The sequence below is a fragment of the Protopterus annectens genome, chromosome 2.part2 (genome assembly GCF_019279795.1).
Source record: "Protopterus annectens isolate FY-2018-M chromosome 2.part2, PAN1.0, whole genome shotgun sequence".
In the NCBI taxonomy this organism is placed as follows: Eukaryota; Metazoa; Chordata; order Ceratodontiformes; family Protopteridae; genus Protopterus; species Protopterus annectens.
Window position 1 is genome coordinate 26,541,339 of NC_056730.1, and position 14,995 is coordinate 26,556,333.

A 14,995-nucleotide genomic window follows, 5' to 3' on the forward strand; every position below is an offset into this window, starting at 1 on the left:
GACCAGGACTTTGGAATTCAGGCCGACTGCGGGTAGCCTGCCAGCAGGATAACCGTAGAGTAATGACTGCAACAGTGAATACACTCGAACATCTACATTTATGGTAGGTACACAACTGTACTTTGCCTTTTGCTTCAATAAAATATGCCTTTATATTTTAATTTTTTTTAAAATATGCCTTTATATTTGATACATTTTGCTGCAACGTGTGCTTGTGTTTTTTCTAAATAAAATGCACCTGTACTTTTTTATATACATGTTTGCATTAAACACCTGTATTTCTTCTAAAGGAAATGTGATTGTATACTTCAAGTGTCTTTTTGGCCAAGTGAAATATGCCTGTATTTTGGAAATGTTTTTGCTTCCAAGCTAAAGTGTGATAGAAAGCTGTCATTAGACCAGCTCATTTACCTGGTTAACTAAGTACAAATGAAAATAACATGCATGCCCACATAACTAACTAACTAAATACACTATTATTTATTTTTATTCTACAAAGTGTTATCATATTTTGTTTTTTGCATGTTTTGCTTTTAATATGCCTTTCCCATGAGTTGGCCAAAAGCTCCTATGTTCGGAAGCACGGACTGGCCTATTTTATTTACTTATTTATATATGTATCTGTTTACTGGTGAAGGACAGATTCACGTTCCAACTGTGAGCATGCAGATACTTGACGTTACACTTAACCATAGAAAATACATACAATAACACAAACTGTGTAACAGACACAATAGAAATCAATTAGTATCATTTTCAATGCATACTAAGTAAATGTGACCTAAGCACCTAGAGAGTGCTATATGTATACCTTCATCTATGCACTGTATTTACAGCACCTGAGGTGAAAAGAGTGGGAGAGTGGATGTGTATACAGAAGATGGAAGAAATGAAGCATGTTCAGGTAGCTAATAAGATATGAAAGAGGATTGGAGGAAGAGGGATGGAAGACACTGGAAAGGGTGTTATTACATGCAAGTCTTTCTTCAGCTGAATGGATTAGAGTACTGGGATTTGACATTTATTTATGAATCACAGCAAGATAGTACTGAACTAAGTGACTATACCCTTTAGGCAGACGCAGGATTCAGATGCAGCAATTTCAAAAAGAATGCGATGTTCACATAATTAGCATGTTTTTGCTGAAAGTTAAACTTTTACTGCCTCCAAATGTGCTTTATCCTGAACCTATCTAAATTATTTAATGACAACCTGCATACACTTCCACAATGAGCCGTACTGTAGGACATACACAACTATGTTGCCTACTAAAATTTGGGTCTATATTATAATCTCGAAGGTTTAAAACTTTGAATCACTAAAGATCGAACTTTAGTGATCAAAGTCTTAAACCATCAAAACCAAAAAAAAAAAATACTAAATTAACAAAAAACAACTAAATAGTGTGTAGGCAGGGGGGGCAAGCCCCCGTGCGCCCCCCACGACCCCTACTTAAATATACCAACTCCAAGAACGCACTACATTGAAGTAAATGGAAATCTCCCCGTATGGAGATTTTCCATTTAAAGGTTCGATGTAGTGCGCTTTCGGCATTCTCGTGTAGACAATATCACATTCGATATTGTCAGACTTCGGGATTTTAATATAGACCCCTAAAATTTTACAGTGCTATCAGTGTCCTTTGTGTCAATCCTTCAGAGTAGCTGCTTTTGCTTTCTGATGTTCTATTTCTTGTACGCATTTTGCAGTTCTGTTCATTACGTTTAAAATCAATAATGTTCCATTATGAGAAACAGAAAACTCAGCACTGAATTGTAAATATTAAAAGCCATTCTGTGATAAAGAACTGATCCAGCAGTTTATGTTTGAACAGGAGTTTGCAGGAAAAGCACTAGTTTAATTTTTAGTTTACAGTATTTGCCTGTAGCAGTAGTTATATGTTCGCTCACTAAATAATTTCATGCAGTCACTGTTAACCAGGTAAGATACAGTAAGGTACAGCATGTCTGTATTGCTTTGTAACTTAGAAGCTCGTATCAGGTTAAATATCTTACACACCATGGAGAAAGAAAAATGTAGGAATCCAACCCAAGCCTGCTCAATGCAATGCCAACAAGACCATGATATATTATTACTTACAACATAGGTGGGCGACTGAAAACATAACATGGCTGCTATTTAATCTACTTGATTAACAGCTATGAGGACGGTTTTCTGCATTTTACCTTCTTATCTTGGGCCCTAGTAGATATGTTAGGCATAATGACAGATTACCCTAGAAACATTGTACTTAACTGCTCTGTTTTCCTAACAAGTTGCTTAAAATGAACAATTTCTGTAAACAAATCTCATACTTAAAGTACTGATAGCCACATTACATGTTACTTTTCACAAAGCTTGATTACCTTTGGAATGGTATTAGCAATAAGATGATCTAGCATTTTTACAGAGTCCTTCCCTTTAAGAACAAATTTGCCAAATGGTGTCAAGTCAATCAATCCTACTTTTTCCATCACCTGCTTGCATTCCCGTCCAACAGGTTCAAACCAGTTGGTGTGATAAAAACTAGGCCTGTGACAGAAACAGGAAAACAAACAAAAATTTGATAAAAGGTAAATTAATGTTTAGTTAAAAACAACACAGTGACACATTAAGCAGTAATACATGTTTTTTTTTTTTTAAAACGGTCCAGAAGCTATACCAAAGATCATTCTTGAAAGAAGAAAGATATCAGAAGCTTAAGACAACACAGTTTCAATTACAAGGAAGCAAGCAGCTGAACATTTCACAGGCTTGAGCAACCCTAGCTAAGAAGCAATGCAGTCTAACAGGCTAAAAATAGAAAGTTTCATCACCAAGACTCTAAACTTGACTCCAGTAGAGTATAGAAGAGATAGGGATTAGAAATGTCAGGCCAAATGACCTCAAAGGTCAGCCAACATTCCCAGTATTTGAAATATAATAAAACACACCACTGTGCTCAGAGTGAATAGAAAACAGTTTAACGAGGACAGCTAAGGCCCAGGCAATTCAGCATAACTCCTCCACAGCATTTATTCTTTCACCACAGCTCTAAAGATGGGTAAATAAAATGCAATTCCATTAGCTTTAAAATTTGTTAAATAGTTAAAGCAGCTAGATTTGTTCTTTTCTTGGATTTAATACCTCAGACCTTCTACCATTTTAGTAAAAAGGATGTTATACATACATAAATACAAATATTTCAAGCATAGGCATTAATGTCCTTCTAGCTTGCCAGTATACCAAAACACTTGTTCCCATAATAACTGTCCAGGCTGTTCTTAAATATATCTAAACTAATACTTACTTTAATGTAATCTGACAATCTGTTCCATGCATCAGCTACTCTGTCAGAAAACCAATTAGTACACTTCTCATTCCTATACAATCTTCTACATATGTTGTCTCATGATTCTCTAATACTTTTTGATAACCCCAAACATTCCCAGAAGTAGTTGTCTCTAAATGTCCTATATACCTGAATAAGATCTCCTCTAAGATATCTGTAAGAGACACTGCACAAAAGTTCAGATATTTTAGTCTTTCAGAATAACTTAAATTTTCACATCCATGGATGTCCTTGGTATATCTCCGCTGTACTCTTTCCAGTTTACTCATGCTTGTTTTCTTTATAGGGTTTCCATGTTGTTATTCCATACTCAAGCTTGGGTCTAATGTAATTAACAAACAATAATTTTATTATTTTTGATTTCCTAGACTTTATAAATCTTTTTATACAACCTATAGTTCTATAACTATCATTAACCAATTGGTTGACAGGATTAGAAAAACTCATAGCTGAATCTACCCATATACCCAGGTCCTTAAATGAGTCTACAGTTTCAGTCAGTGTGTGCTGTATCAAATATTCACCTTCGAATTTATGTCTCCCAAATCTCATATGCTTAGTTTTTGATGCATCTATCAGCATATTATTCTCCTGTGCCCAAATGGTCAATTTAGTCAAGTTATTTTGCAGACATGCCTTATCTGTAACGTGTGTAATCAGTTTACCCAATTTCAGGTCATCTGCATATAGACTGTAGAACACCTCAGATGAAAAAGTTAGGTCTGAAAGATACAATCTAAACAAGTAAGGGCCTAGGACAGAGCCCTGTGGGGCACCCTGACTGTAACCAAGGATTTCACCTGTCCAGTTGTTGTATGATACTTGCCATGTCCCATATGTAAGCCATGCAGCTAACCATGTTATCAAGAGTACATCAATACCTAGTTGTACTAATTTATTGTTCAGTGTTTTGTGTATGACCCTGTCAAATGCTGAAGTTAAATCTATATAAATTACATCACAGCACAATTTTTCATTCATAGCTGTTATTGTATTGTTATAAAACATCATGTTAGAGGTAGTAATAGATCTGTTTTCAACATATGCATGCTGATATATGGTTTCATGTCCCAATCTATCCAGTTCTGACAATAACTTATCCAATATTACCTTCTCCATTATTTTTCCACAACATGAAAATAGACTTAAGGGTCCATATGACTCTGGGTTTGTCCTACTCCCCTTTTCCCTTAAAAACAGGTTTAATAAGCACATGTCTCCAATCTTGAGAAATATCCCCATATTTATATAACCAAATGAATAATAGATATAATGGTACTATAAGTTCTTGTTGAAGTGTTCTCAAGTCATTGTTACTAATTCCGTCTCCCCCCTGCACTTTGTTTGGATCCATTTTGTGCAGTTCTTTTTCAATACTTGATTCCAGTATCTGGGGTTACCTGGATGTCACTAGGACAAGTTACCACCCCTGTTGTGGAGCCAAACTGTTTTGAATAAGATTTTGTAAATATATCTGTAATCTGTTGTGTATGAGAACACATTTTAGAATCTGCACACAGTTTATTAATTTGTGTGTCTTTACTCCTTCTACATCTTATCTATCTATAAAAAGGTTTCCTATTATGCTCAATATTTTATATAAATTTTCTTGATCTTGTTTCACACTATGCTTAATCTGTTTGTCCAGCTTGTTTATTTCAGTTTTCAAAGTTGTAGTTCAACCGTTCTTCCATTTCTTAAATGTTTTTCTCTCACCTTAATCAGATATCTTGTTCTTATAGAAATATATCTCCCTGAGGTTGTATGCCTAGATCATGATGTTAAAAAAGAAGTTATGTACTCACCATAATGTTCCATGTTTGTAGTCCATCTCGCCCTTCATTCTTACACATGGGTTCAGAGCCTATCCTCGACTTGACTCGGCCTATTACAAAGCTCAAAGTCTTCTAGTTGGCTCATGGCTAGGTAGGTATCCCATGGTGCACCAGTACAATCCCCAGATCTTGTTTGCTGCTAACTATAGAAAGACAGAACTAAAGCTATCCAGAAAGAACAACAATAATGAAAGGTCCCCACCTGTTATGGAAAAATTATCCTGTCTCCAGACCCTTCCAGGATGAGGGTAGGTGGGTGGTTCGTAAGAATGAAGGGTGAGATGGACTACAAACATGGAACTTTATGGTGACCACATAACTTCTTTATGTTCTGTAGTCCTATCTCGCCTTCATTCTTACACATGGGACAGCGTCCCTAGCACCTTATTCTTGGGTGGCTCACAGAAAGATACTCCTGAGTATTGTGGAACTAAAGGAGGCTCTACCCCTAGAGGTCAGGTTTAATTTGTAATGAGTAATAAAAGTGTGAGGAGTAGCCCAGGTCGCAGCTGCACAATTATTATCAATTGGAACCCTGGCTTGGAAGGCTGCAGATGTAGACTGGAATCGTGTAGAATGAGCCTTAATCTTGAACGGTAAAAGCTGTCCATTGGAGGAATAAATGAAAGAGATACAACTCGAAATCCAATTCGAAAGGGTAACTTTGGAGACTGGGAGACCTTATCTGGAGTCAGAGAAGGATACAAACTGATTCCTGAATTCCTTAGACCTGTGTAGATAGAACCGTAATTGTCTGTGAACATCCAACTGATGAAATATGTATTCTGCTGCATTGGAATGATTAGAGAAGAACATTGGCTGCTCTATAGTTTGGTTTAAGTTATTATGAGGGCACACTTTAGGGATAAAAGATGGATTTGTGTGAAAAGATACTCTTTCTTTGTGGAAAATCAGATAAGGGGGCTTGATAGAGAGTGCTTGTAATTTTGATACTCGTCTAGCAGATGTGATGGCTACTAGAAGCAACGTCTTCCAAGACAGAAACTTCAACAAGCATGAATGAGCAGGTTCAAAGGGTGGAGACATAATTTTGGACAGGACGAAGTTTAGATCCCAGGAAGCTACCGGTTCCTGAAAGGGAGGTCTCAGCAAAGTAGTACCTTTAAGGAAGGTTTTACACAATCTGTGTGACATCAGGTTAGACTTACGTTGACCCAAATGAAAATTTGATATTGCGGCCAACTGAACCTTAATTGTGGCAGCAGCAGATCCCTGGTGAAAAAGTTCAGAAAAAAATTCTAAAACTACTGGAATGGACGCGGTGTAAGGGTCAACATTCCTTTCTTCAGCCCAGATAGAAAACCTTCTCCATTTGCTAGTGTACAACTTTCTAGTGGAGGGTTTATGAGAAGATGTGAGAATGGGGGTTACAGCAGGTGAAAAATCATGAAGCCTGACTAGGGATGGAAGTTGACGGTGTGGAGGCTGGGGTGAAAAGAGCCTGACATGTGAGTCAAGAGATCTGGCACTGGGTCCAGAGTCCATGGATCGTCTAGAAGATGAGGCCCGAGAAAGGGGAACCAAATCTGACGAGGCCAGTAAGGAGTGATGAGAATCACTTTGCTTCCCAACAGTTTTGCTTTCTGAATCACCTTGGATATGAGAGGAAAGGGAGGAAAAGCATAAAGGAGACCCAGGGGCCAGTTGTGAACAAGTGTGTCTCTCGGTGACTCCCCTGGAGGGGGATAAGGGAAAAGTAGCTGCTGCATTTGGAGTTGATCGAACTGGCAAAAAGATCGCAGCAAGGCCATCCCCATTTGCAGAAGATCTGTTCAGCTATTTCCTGCTTCAGAGACCACTCGTGAGGCATCAAGATTGCTCGGCTGAGTTTGTTGACCATCACGGTGGTTGTCCCTGGGATGTGCATTGCCACTAGAAAGCACTGGGAAGATATCAACCATTTCCAAACCCGAATAGCCTCCTGACAAAGGGGGTAAGATCTGGTTCCACCTTGTTTGTTGAGATTGCTATCGTCCCAAGAGGAAGAAGGTCATGAAGTGCATGCAATGCCAGAAGCACCGCCCTCATCTCTAGGACATTGATATGCAGGTGAGCCTCATGATTTTGCCATGTGCCTTGGACAGTCCTGCCTAGATAATGCCCCCCCATCTGTGAGGCATCCGTGGTCACAGTATCAACAGGTTGGCAAGGAAGGAATGGCATGCCTGTCGTTAGTTGGTTGGGCTGGATCCACCAACAGAGGTCCTTTTTTTTTGCAAGACTCTGTTAAAATGATGTGGTGGGATAGAGACAGTTGGTGAAAGGACCACTGGGACGATAAAAGCCATTGAAGAATTTGCATATGTAATCTGGCAAGAGGGACTAGTAATATGGTGGAGGCCATGGTCCCTAAGAGTTTCAGCACTGTCTTTGCCTTGACTTTTCAGAGGGGAAGTAGACAGAGAACTTGTTGTATGAGGATCTGTGTTCTTTCTGCAGGAAGATGAGCTAACATGGTGACTATGTCTATTTCTGCGCCTATAAAAGTCACAAATTGAGAGGGCAATAAGGCAGGCTTTTCCCAGTTTATAGTAATCCCTAACTGGGCACAAAGTTGGATAGCGAAATCCCTGGTTTGAAGGAGTAGATGCCTGGTAGAGGCAGTCAGGAGCCAGTCGTCCAGGCACGGAAACATTTGGAATCTTAGACGTCTCAGGTGAGCCTTCACTACTGCCATATACTTGGTGAACACCCTGGGGGCTGTGGTGAGACCAAAGGGCAGAGCACAAAACTGGTAGTGACCATCTCCCAGCCGGAAGTGTAGGTGGTTCCTCGATGCTCTGTCCATTTTTATATGGTAGTACACATCTTGGAGGTCTATTGAGCACATCCAAGTGTCTTTCCCTAATAGAGGGAGTATAGACTGCAGTGTCACCATCCGGAACTTGTCCTTCTTTATGGATTCATTTAATTTGTTGAGGTCCAAGATGGGCCTCCAGTCCCCTGTACGTTTTGGCACTAAAAAGAATCTGGAGTAAGTTCCAAATCCTACCTGGTCTGTGGGGACGGTTTGGATGACTCTGTTGGTGAGCAACTTGTTCACCTCTATGGCTGCTTGATCCCTGTCATTGGGTGGAACATCCGGGATCCTCTTGGGAATGTGAGGTGGAAGAGAAAAGGGTATGGAATAACCTCTGGTGATAATTCTTTGTACCCATTTGTCTCAGGTGATGCTTAGCCAGGCTTCTGGATACAAAGAAGTGCGACCCACCGACTGGCTCCAGAGAAGCACAACCAGACCCCAAATCAGAAGTGCTGATAGTGCCTCAAAACGAATCACGGCCTCCCTGGTTTTGTGGTTCGCCCCTGCCTCTAGGGTAAAGTCTACCATTTGCTCCTCCTCCTCTGCCTCTGAAGGAGGAGTCACCCTGTGCATCCGGGAAAAAACACTGGGACTTCTTGAACCATATCTTACCACCTCTTTGACCCTTGGGGTATGGTCTAGAGGGGATGGTAAAACATACTCCCATAGCAGACAGCGTTTTCCCTTCTTGCTCACACCAGGTGAGTGTGTATTTTACCTCAGGTCCAAACAAGGAAAAACCGTCAAAGGGGGCGGTGGTAAAAGTAGACTTGAACGGCTCCATGAAATTACACAAGTGTATCCAGGAGTACCTCCTGAGGGAAACTCCTGAACCCGCTGCCCTGCTCGCTCCATCAGCTGCATAAGAAATCAGCCTCATGGAGGATTTAACAATGGAATTCAAGGTGGACAACTGAGCAGACACCTTATCAGGGACTCCTTCAGCAGATGTACCTTGTAGAGTCTCTTCCAACTCCTTAAGGAGATCTCTCTGAAGCCTTGTAAAATATGTTAGGTAGTTCAGCGGTCTGAGTGTGACTGCTGCTGACGAAAAGATATACTTCCTGTATCTATCCATCGTTCGAGACTCCTTGTTCGGTGGATGAACAGATGAAGTTTCTGCTGATTCCTTCTTAGTGGCCACCGCCACCACCATGGCATCTACAGGCACACCCTTGGATAAAAATTCCTTCTCTTTGGGAACAGACAAAATTTTATTGGGTCTCCTGGGAACTAGCTCCATGGCATTAGGAGTCTCCCACACCTTCCAACTATGAAGCAACAAGCATATAACTGTGAAACAAAACAAAAAGCGAGCAGAGGCAGAAATCAGACCAAAAAGAATGAGTTTAATCCACTTTAAGTGCTTTTCATCAGCTATATTCACTGACTTCTTCAGAAACTGTTAAAATGAATTAACAACCTGTCCTTTATGTAAACAAGCAATTAAAACATCTTTGACACATGGCTAGAAAGGCCATCCCATTTGTACTGTTTAAAATAAAAGAGACTAAAAGTTCTCGAGACAAGAACGGGAATAACAGTGGGTATTAAAATAAATACAAAACATAGTGAAAGTTACACAAAGCATTGTCATACTTCACTGAAATGTGTTGACATGTCATAAATTTGAAAATTAAAACACAGTAATCAAACCTAAAAAACAATCTGGTTGCTTAACCTTAATAAATAAGCCTAATTGTACCTATATACAGGAGACACATTCAGCTGTTTAAACTATTCAATTTAAGTACACTGGAAATAGAACAAATGTCGTTGAGACCAGGGTGGCTGTAGGCATTTAGCCTTACTTGCCACATCAATTCCAGCTCTTCAAGTTTAAGCGGTCTCGGTCCTCCTCTGCAATCAATATTAACCTGATCAATAGCCAGAAAGTTGAAGCTGTGATTTTGGTAGCCAAAGTTGTGTTTAGCTAGCGCATTTTCAAGTTTACATTTTCTTATTGCGTATAGGTGTTCGTACATTCTGTCCCAAAGTCTTCTTTCTGTTTTTCCTATATAGAAGGCCGGGCAGAGTGTACATCTAGCTAAATATATGATAAAGGAGGAATTACAATTGAATCTATGATTCAATTTATAAAGCCTACCATTTATATGGAAACAGTTAGTTTCTTGCACATATCTACAATAGTTACAGTTGTAGCACTTTGTCATCCCTGGAGTACGTGATATAACTGTATTTTGGTATTCCAATAACATTTTAAGGTTCTTTCCTTTCCTAAAAAACACTTTAGGACATTCACCTAGCTTACCAAGGACAGACGGGTACATTTTAAACAATCCCCAGTTTTTCTCTAAAATACTTACACAAGTGTAACTATCTTTACTGAAGGTAGTTATAAAACTTACTGTGTTGCTGGTGTTAGTTTGCAACACTTCCTGGTTGACATCTTCTAGTGTGCTAACACAGTGATTCTCTGTCCTAGTGGGCAAGTGTTGAGAAGTCAAAGTGTCTTTAATTGGTAATAAAGGGCTATAGGTATTGCCTCTTCTCTTCTCTGTGACTTCATATATTAGGGTGTCTAAAAGTGGTTCAGGATAACCTCGGTGTAAAAACATACTCTTAAGTGTAGAACACTCTTCCTGAAAGTCATGATCAAAACTGACTGTCCTGGCTGCCCTAACCAGTTGGCCTTTGACGACAGATTTTTTCTGATAATATGGATGACTACTTGAATAATGAAGGAAAGTGTTAGAGTATGACTTTTTCCAGAAAATCTTAGCAACAAAACAACTCATAGAGAAGTTTTTACTTAAGGATACATCAAGGTATGCTATATTCTCTGTTTCGAATGTAGACGTGAAAACCAAGAAGTTAGTAGTACTGTTACTATATTGCAGTACCGATTTGCTAACATCCTCATTCCCATTAAGCAGGATAAAGATGTCGTCCAGGAATCTGGTATAAAAAAATGAACCTATCAAGGAACTCATTGTTTTTGAAAATATACTCAGATTCCCAGTAAGCCATTACCAAGTTAGCTATACTTCCTCCACAGGGTGACCCCATGGCTACCCCAACTTTCTCTAGAAAGAACTCATTCTGGAACATGAAATAGTTATTAGAAAGCACTAATTCACTTAGTTCAGTAACAAGATGAATTTCCCTACTGGATACATTGTGTTTCTGAAGCATGAGGATCACCCATTCATGCACTATATCTTGTGGGATACAGGTGTATAAATCTCTCACATCTATTGTTAGAAAATTGTATTGAGGGTTAAAGTCTAATGCTTTTATCTTTCCAAGGAATGACCAGGAGTCTTTACAAATTTGTGACTCTTTCACTACAATTTTCTGTAGTATGGTGTCCACAACCTTTGCACACGAATACATAGGTGACCCTCTACTGTCAACCAATGGTCTCAACGGAGGGTTCTCTATACATTTATGTATTTTCGGAATGCCGAAAATACATGGATGTCTAGGAAATGTGGTTGTAAGATAGTTGTATGTCTTCTGGTCAATCCTACAATCAATATACAAATCCTCAATACAATCCCTTATAAGCTTATAAGCCGTATTAACCTCTGATCTTGAACTGGTGGCGTATGCTTCAGATTTAAGTAACTAGTACATTCGATTTTGGTAATCAAGAGTACTAAACACAACCAACCCTCCCCCTTTGTCTGGTTTACAAAAGCGGAGGTTTTGTGTTTTAAAAAACTGTAAGTACTCATATTCCATCTTACTTGTGTTGAAGTCGTTATTTTGTGTAGTACCTACCAAATTAGCATGTCTAATATCTAGTTCACAACATTTCTCAAACAGATCCAGTGCTGGGTGAATTGGTGGATTATAAGTACTAGGAATGTGTAAGTTGTCATGTACCAGAGATGTTGAATCATTACCTAACGTTAAGTTAAAGTTAAGATTCCTAGTGTATAGTTTAATGTCAAAAACAGTATCCACTAAGTTAAGTGGTCTAGATGGTACAAACAATAAACCTTTAGACAGAAACTCTACCATATCAGTTTCAAATTTATTGGTACTAAAGTTATACAATTTAAAGTCACCAGTTACATTAGAAATGATTTCGACTTGTTGTGAAACTGATAGGGACTCAATGTCAGCAAAGTTGTGTTCACCAGGACTTGATATATTTAAAAGTCCAACATCACATGTTGTTAAATCAGGGACAGCATCCACACTAGGGGAGAGTTCCCAATTAGAGCGGGTTTGTGGTATCAATTCCTGTTCTTCTGCCTGTTGCCCTTCTACTTTCCCTTTGGTTGAGGTTGTTGGTATTTTTTTAATTTGGGTCTGGCCCCCGTGTAGGGGCCCTGGTGAAAATTTTGATTTTGGTGTTGGTTCATTCCACTAGGATTATGTTGTCCACTCCACAGTCTCTCACTCCAAGGGACATCCCTCAGGTCACTAGTATTAGTCCCAAGTTCTAAGTGGGATTCATTGTTGCCCATGTTGTGACCGGCAGGGCTCCTTTCAACAGAGTTACTTCTACTTAAAACAAGCCCATTTTTGTCATGATTAAATGAATTGACTTGATTTAGAGAAGGAAGTCCTTTTTTCCATACTTGGTCTGGTGGAGGATGTGGGTAAGCTACACCTTGTTGGTATGCTTTACAGTCACTATCTAGTTTTTTGATTTTATTAGTTTGTAGTTTTAGCATGTATTCATCAATACTAGAGAAAACACGCCCATACTCAAACTTGTACCTTCTAAACTCTAAATCGGACTGTATTGATTTATCCAATTCTGTAACATACAAAGACAAGTCTTCAACCCATAGTGTGCAATGTTTAATAATTGTCAAACAGACTGACCAGTTCAATATGAAAAGCTGAACCGGCTTCCAAGCCAGTAGGATACGGAGCACGTCCTAAACCTTTAGGAACAATTCTCTGAGAAAGAGATTCCCAAAAATAGGATATTTCAAGTTGAAGTTTCTTAAGTTTAATTAAACAAGTATCAAATAACTTTAATTTGTTACAAATGCCTTCAGAATTGTTGTTCATGATTTTATTGTTTAAAGCAGCACCAGTGCTACTATCACTAATGCCATCTTTGTTTACAAACTGGAAAACATTCAACCATGTAGTAAAAGGGAGATTTGTATTACCTTCTTTTCCAGCAATACAAGAATTGTCTTGTTGTTCCAACAGTCGCTTTTGAGGGTTCCCAGGATTTAAACCACTAGCTGGTAAATTAATCAGGTTGCCTGCAGTAACGTCCGCTGTGAACGTCTGGGAATTATGCAAACGTCTTTCAGTTGCAGAATTGTTGTGATCACATTGGCCCAAAATGTTCCCAGTATTATCCGTGCTTACAAGGTTCACGCCAATTCGGGTTGATGAAATAATAGCATTCTGACAGTTCCTGGTGTTTCCTGTTAGTATTGGATGAACTTCAACCCCAGTAAGGCATGGACACTCAATGGGTTGAACAACCAGTGAGCGATTAACGCTACCTGCAAACTCTTTGACCAAGTTCCTGGACTGGTCAACCCGACCAGTGTGGTTGTCGGACAATTGGACTGCAGGTTCCAACTAACAAGATCTAAAAGTTTGTCGAAAGGTGGAGACACCCAAGAGGCTGAAGGTTGAGACCGAAAAGCCTCATTGAATTCTTTCCTAGGGAAAGAATTCGGTTGTCCGTTTCTGTGGCTTCGCTATATTTAGCACTGTGGTGGAAAGTTACGGGGGTTCAGGTAAGCGTGTGATTGTGTGGATGTTAGGTTTAGGGTGCAGGTTACATGAGTTAGGGTTAGGGCGCTGGTGAGGAGAGTGTGCGACAGTGACAGAGTTTAGGTTAGGGGCGGGTTAAGTGAGTTAGGGTTAGGGCGCGGGTAAGGTGAGTGTGCGATAGTGACGGACCTTAGGGTTAGGGTTGGGTTAAGGTAAGTGGATAGATGGTAGTGTTTGTATAGTTTAATGTAGGGTTAGATGTATGATTTTAAGTGTAAGTGTGTGGATCACTGTATTTTTGGTGTGCCTGTGTTGTGTGAATGTGTTTCAGAATAGCAAATTTTTTCCCTGGGAAACAATTTGCTGTTCTGAATGTTTGATATTGTGTGCTTTAGATTATTTAGGTTCGATTAAATGGTGTTCAGTGTTTTTGGCTTTCAATGACGTGATATAAACACGGCCAGCTGCACCTCTGCTTAAGGATCTCCAAGATGTCTACAAAGGAGACATCATCAGAGGACGACTTGGGGGACGCTTCTGACTCCTCGAGGTCGGTGTCGAAGGTAAGAGACTCATCCTGGGAGTCTACATGTTTCCTTTTGCATCTTCTCTTCTGAGGGGGCTCCTCAGAAGGATATTCTGGAGAGGTCTCGGAAGAGTGGGGGCCACCAACCAGGGGGCTACTGAGGTTGCGGGTCTCTGCTGTAGAGAGGGAGGGAGTAGGTGCTGAGACAGAGGTCAGTGCCCGAGAGGGAAGAGTGTCGGTACCCCTGGGTGGAGCTGATGAGCGGGACAGCACACTCCACATCATCCCGAAGGCAGACCTCTCCGGCTCCGAAGACCTCCTCAGCTCCAAGGAGACAGAGGAAGTCATCAGCTCCGAGATAGATGTAGGATCCAAGCTCACCCTAGCCGACGCACCGAGATGGAGACTCAGAACCGAAGAGGTGCGGGTCCAAGTGTCCCTGTCGGGGTTGACTGGGTGAACTTCGGCTCCTAGACACAACGGACAGCACCGAAGGTGTTGGAGCAGAACTCAGCTCCAAGACAGCCTTGGGGGGAGCTGGAACCGAGGCTTTCACAACCAGCGGTACCGAACACTCCGGCTCTGAAAGCCCGAGATGGCTCGGAGGAGGAACCACTACAGGGCGAACGGATTCATGTGGCTCTGGGACCAACTGGGCCGGAGCCAACAGCATTTTTAGCAAGGCAGATGACTTCAGGAGTCTCAGCACTATTCTCTCCACATCTTCTTCTGATAGGCTTCTGGAAGATCTGAAAGACAGTGTGGGAGACCTGGACCTCTGTAAGATAGGGGAGCTTAAAGTTGGGGAGACC

General features: G+C 40.3%; 1 protein-coding gene across 1 annotated transcript in view; it reads right to left on the reverse strand.

The window, feature by feature from the left end:
* DMGDH (dimethylglycine dehydrogenase) overlaps positions 1-14,995 on the reverse strand; it is a 1,049,975-nt gene that overhangs the window by 425,751 nt on the left and 609,229 nt on the right. Inside the window, exon 10 of the mRNA XM_044063708.1 lies at positions 2,367-2,532. Within this exon, the coding sequence (XP_043919643.1) occupies positions 2,367-2,532 (166 nt within the window). The remainder of the gene's footprint in view (positions 1-2,366; positions 2,533-14,995) is intronic.